At 36.1% G+C, this 5,601-nt stretch overlaps 1 protein-coding gene across 1 annotated transcript; it reads left to right on the top strand.

The window, feature by feature from the left end:
• The first annotated feature begins 581 nt into the window (after positions 1 to 581).
• Positions 582 to 1,349, top strand: LOC120168034. The gene is made up of 2 exons (XM_039176894.1): positions 582 to 893; positions 996 to 1,349. The coding sequence occupies exons 1-2, from the start codon at positions 582 to 584 to the stop codon at positions 1,347 to 1,349; spliced, it is 666 nt and encodes a 221-aa protein (XP_039032825.1).
• The last annotated feature ends 4,252 nt before the right edge of the window (positions 1,350 to 5,601 follow it).

Genomic DNA, 5,601 nt, shown 5'->3' with positions numbered 1-5,601 from the left:
TTTAAGAAAGTAAATTTTGAATCGTTTTAGAAAAGAAAATGGTTTTAAAATTTGGGTGACATCTATAATCTGTATAGGTATAATTATACGGGTTATGAGTGTTACATTTATTGGTATCAGAGCTACAGGTTTAGCCGATTCTAGGACTAAATAGAATTTGTTTTGAGTTAAAAATGAGTTACATGCCACTAAGATGTCAAGGTTACTGATAGGTTATAGAAAGAATATGATAGATGTCTCTCCTTACTAACTTAAGAAATATTTATATGTATGTTAAACCAGATATCGGATTCTACGAATTCGAGAAGGGCAATTGGACTAGAGAATAGAGATGGATCAGGTAGTGAAAGTTATGAAGAGAACAGTGAACATCCGATTCCATCGGAGAATGCTAGTGCACCACAACCTCAGGGTATGCCTGTTCCGGAGTTTGGAGTTTTTATGCAAGCTCTAGATGCTATCATAGAACGACTCCAACCTTCTTCGACTCCCCCTGCTCCTTCAGTACAAGGATGCTACTTCCAAAGGAGTTAAAAAGTTTGGGAGCTCCTGAATTTAAAGGAGAAGAAAGCGAGGGCCTGATGGACGCAGACTTATGGTTGAATGATGTTAAGGTGATGTTGGAGAGTTTACAGTGCTCCGATCATGAAAAGTTGGGTGGAGCAGTATCATTACTCAGAGGATCAGCTCGAGTATGGTGGACAAACACGACAATGTATGCATCGCCTGAACAAGTGAACTGGCAGTTCTTTCTGGATGAATTTAAAAACAAGTATATTGGGGAGCAATTTATGAGATCGATGTTGTTGAAATTTCTAAACTTGAAACAAGGCGATCGAACAGTGCATGAGTATGAAGCTGAATATAACAAACTTATTCGATATGCTACTGAGGTAGTACCTAATGAAAAAGCTCGCCGGGATTGGTTTATTGAGGGCTTGAGGCCTAAGTTGAAAGAAATGATGTTGGACTTAAACTTGTCCAATTTACAAGAGGTTATAAACAGAGCAAAGGTCATTGAAAGAGCTCAAGAGGTGATGTTAGCAATATATCAGAGTATTTCGATGGGAAAAAGAATCGGAACGTCTTTATTTGCACAATATACAAAAAGGGACAAGGGCTCAGGTTCTCAATTCACAAATAGAACTGATTATTCTGCAGCTTCACGGAAAACTAAGCAGTCTCATTCTTATGCTGTTAGCTCAGGAGGAGCTCATAGAGAGAAATCTTTATGTCAGACGTGTGGCAAGTCAGACGGGGGAGCATGTAAGTTGCTTTCTGGTACTTGTTTCAATTGTGGTGGATATGGTCACTTTGCTCAAAATTGCCCGAAGAAGTATGGTGATTAATCCGTACAGTCTGAGAGATCTGTGGCAGCACCTAATAGAAGCAGAGGGAGAGGAAAATCAGACGGTCAATCTGAGGCTAGCTAGAGACAAGAAACTCGGGGAGTGGCTCGAGTATATAATATAAAGACTAAAGATGATCGGGATGATCCGGAGATTGTAACAAGTACATTTCATTTTTTCGATGATCCTGTTTTTATTCTAGTTGACCCTGGTTCGACACACTCATATATTAGTACCAGGTTGATTAAAACTAGAGAAATTCCTGTAGAACCAATATATAGTGAAATGATAGCAGTAAACCCTCTGGGGCATAAGGGTAACTCGAGTATGTAGAAAATGTCCAATTAAGATTCAAGGGGTTGTATTCTTAGCAAACTTAATGGAGTTTTCTTTTGATGAATTTGAAATTATTCTGGGCATGGATTGGTTGTTTTCGCATCATGGATGGATGGATTGTCATAAGAAGTGATTATTTTTGAAGGATGCGAAAGACTCCGAAATGGTAGTGATTGCTAAAAAAGCGAAATCATCCTCTCGTGTGATATCAGCCATGACGGCTAAGAAAATGATGAAAAAAGGTTGTGTAGCTTTTCTAGCAATGTGGTAGATACTCGAATACCGAAAGTGATGTTAAAGGATATTCCTACAGTTAAGGTATTTCTGGAAGAGTTGCCGGGTTTACCTCCAGATCGCGAAGTGGAATTTAGAATATAAGTTTATCTGGGTACTGAACCTGTTTCTATGGCTCTGTATAGAATGGCTCCAACGGAGTTAAAGGAATTAAAAGCACAATTGCAGGAGTTGCTGGATAAGGGATTCATCAGACCCAGTGTTTCTCCTTGGGGAGCACCAATGTTATTTGTGAAAAAGAAAGATGGTTCTATGAGGTTATGTATTGACTATCGTCAATTAAACAATGTAACGATAAAGAATAAGTATCCTCTTCCGAGGATTGATGACTTGTTTGATCAATTAAAAGGTGCATCAGTATTCTCAAAGGTAGATATGAGATCGGGATATCATCAGTTAAATATTGAAAGAGAGGATATCTCCAAGATGGCTTTTCGGACTCGGTACATACATTATGAATTTGCGGTAATACCGTTTGGATTGACGAATACTTATGGACTTAATGAACAGATTGTTTCAACCATTTTTGGATCAATTTGTAGTAGTGTTTATAGACGATATCTTGTTTTTTTCCAAATCAAAGGAAGATCATGATACTCATCTTCGATTAGTCCTTCAGATACTTCGTGATAAGAAGTTATATGCCAAATTATCCAAATGCGAATTTTGGTTATATGAGATTTCTTTTCTCGGTCATATAGTGCCGACAGAAGGCATTAGAGTGGATCCTAAAAAGATTCAAGCCATAGTAGATTTGAAATCTCCAAAGAATATTACGGAAGTCCGGAGTTTCTTGGGACTTGCTGGTATTATAGAAGATTTGTGAAGAATTTTTCAATGTTATCTCTGCCACTAACCAAACTGTTGTGAAAAGATGTGCCATTTGTTTGGACAGAGAAATGCCAAGAAAGCTTTAAGATGCTAAAAAGAATTGTAATTGAAGCTCCAGTGCTTGTGCAATCTGAGTCGGGTAAAGAGTATATAGTTTATAGTGATGCATCCCATAATGGATTGGGTTGTGTGCTGATACAAGAATGAAAGGTTATGGCTTATGCCTCCAGACAATTGAAGAATCATGAGCGAAATTACCCGACGCATGATTTAGAATTGGCTGTAGTGGTTTTCGCTCTAAAAATTTGGCAACGTTATTTGTATGGTGAGCGATGTCATGTTTACACAGACCATAAAAGCCTAAAATATTTGTTGACTCAAAAAGAGCTGAATTTAAGGAAACGAAGATGGATTGAACTTCTAAAGGATTATGATTTGGTTATTAAATATCATCCGGGAAAGGCTAATGTGGTAGCAGATGCGCTTAGTCAAAAGACTTTTGTAGTTCTAAGGGCTTTAGATACAATGTGTCATTTAATGATGATGGTGTTTTAATTGCTGAATTAAAATTAAAGTCGACATTTCTAGATCGAATTAAAGAGCTACAAGGTCGAGATAAGAAATGCTTAATGAGGTTGAAGCAAGTTGAAAATGAGGAAATTAAAGATTTAAAAAAAAAGGATAATGGATGTTTATATTATCGAGGAAGACTTTGTATTCCCGAGGATGAGGAATTGAGGAAAGAAATTCTTTGCGAGGCGCATTACAGTTCGTTGACGATATATCCCGGTGGAAATAAGATGTATCAAGATTTAAAGAGTCGTTATTGGTGGCCAGGTATGAAAAGAGCTATAACCGAGTTTGTAGCAAAATGTTTGACATGTCAACAAGTGAAAGCTGAACATCAAGTACCTTCCGGACTACTACAACCAATGTCTATTCTTGAATGGAAGTGGGAGCGAGTTACAATGGATTTTGTTTCGGGGTTACCTTTTTCACCAGGTAAAAAAGAATCAATTTGGGTAATTGTAGATCGATTGACCAAAACAGCTCATTTCATTACAGTTCGAGTAGATTATTCGATGGATAAATATGCTGAAATGTATACAAAAGAAATAGTTAGATTGCATGGAGTGTCGATATCAATAGTGTCTGATCGAGACCCAAGGTTCACCTCAAGATTATGGAAATCTTTACATGGGGCATTGGGTACTCGATTGAATTTTAGTACATCTTTTTATCCACAGACAGATGGGCAATCAGAGAGAGCTATTCATATACTAGAGGATATGCTGAGAGCATGTGTAATTGAGTTTATGGGATCATGGGAAAAATATTTGCCTTTAGCGGAATTTGCGTATAACAATAGTTATCAATCAAGTATTAAGATGGCTCCATATGAAGATTTGTATGGGAGAAAATACAGAACACCATTAAATTGGTTTGAATTAAAAGATCAAGATCTGGTGGGGCCGAATTTGATGAAAGATATGGAGGATAAAGTGAAAAATATCCAGAGCAATTTAAAGATAGCTTCGGATCGACAGAAGTCCTATGCAGATTTAAAATGGAAAGAAATAGAACATCAAGTGGGAGATAAAGTATTTTTGAAAGTATCACCTTAGAAGAAATTATTACGTTTTGGGTGAAAAGGAAAACTGAGTCCAAGATTTATTGGACCGTATGAGATATTGAAAAAGACTGGACCTGTGGCTTATCAATTGGCCCTACCTCCGGACGTGGATAAGATCCACAATGTTTTTCATGTATCAATGCTTAGAAGGTATAGATCAGATCCTGCGCATATCATCACTCCTGAGGAGATAGAGATTCGACCATACTTGATTTATGAGGAAGAATCTATATGAATTTTGGAAAAGGAAATCAAGGAATTACGTAACAAAAGGATTCCTCTAGTCAAAGTGCTTTGGCAGAATCACAAGGTGGAAGAGGCTACTTGGGAAAGGGAGGAGGATATGGAAAAGCAGTTTCCACATCTTTTTAATTCAGGTACTCCTTTAAAATTCGAGGATGAATTTTATTAAGGGGGAGAATTGTAATGCCCCAAAAATTTATTTAAGGATTAAATTGAAAAGATTTAAAAATATGAGGATTTATTAAATTAAATAATGAAAGATGAGGATGAATAAGATCTATAGCTTAGAATAAATTGTAAGAGATGATGATTAAAAGGATATTTTGGTCATTTGGATTAAATTGAATTTAATATTCAATTAGTGGGGAATTAAGATAAGGGATAAGATGAAGAGGGAAATATGAAGTCAACCCTTTTATCTTCTTCTCTTCTTGCCGTGGAAAACTCTCCCCTTAAGCTTAAAGGTAAGTTTTCGATTTAATGGTTATTTCCTTTGATTTTTGATAGGGATTGAAGCTTTGTATACTATGGAAGCTAAAGAAAGATTTAAATGAGATTAAAACTAAGTTATTGATGATATATTAGAGATTAAAGATAATGGGTTTTTAGTGGCATGATGAAATATGAAGGTTTATGGATGTTTTATGGTAGATTTGACTTGTCATCAAGTTAATTAAGAAATATGAAGTGTTAGAATTTGATATAGAACATGTTAAAAATTGGGTATGATTCTTAAATCTCATGAAGAATATAAGATTTTGAGGTTAAGGATGTCGTAAATGTGCATAAATGAGTTTAAATGAAGGTATTTGAGTTAAGAGTATGAAATGGGTTGAAATATGGAACATTTAAGCTGGAATGAAGTGAATTACGTGCTCAAAATGTAAATTCTGGGCAAGGTGCATCGATGCATAA

This window comes from Hibiscus syriacus, unplaced genomic scaffold (assembly GCF_006381635.1).
Source record: "Hibiscus syriacus cultivar Baekdansim isolate YM2019G1 unplaced genomic scaffold, ASM638163v2 tig00003041_pilon, whole genome shotgun sequence".
Classification (NCBI taxonomy): domain Eukaryota; kingdom Viridiplantae; phylum Streptophyta; class Magnoliopsida; order Malvales; family Malvaceae; genus Hibiscus; species Hibiscus syriacus.
This window is presented reverse-complemented; position numbering and strand designations above follow the sequence as displayed.

Coding starts and splice junctions, on each gene's coding strand:
- LOC120168034 (XM_039176894.1), top strand. CDS start 582: ATGGACGCAGACTTATGGTTGAATGATGTTAAGGTGATGTTGGAGAGT. Junction 894..995: donor TTATTCGATATGCTACTGAG/GTAGTACCTAAT, acceptor AATTTACAAGAG/GTTATAAACAGAGCAAAGGT.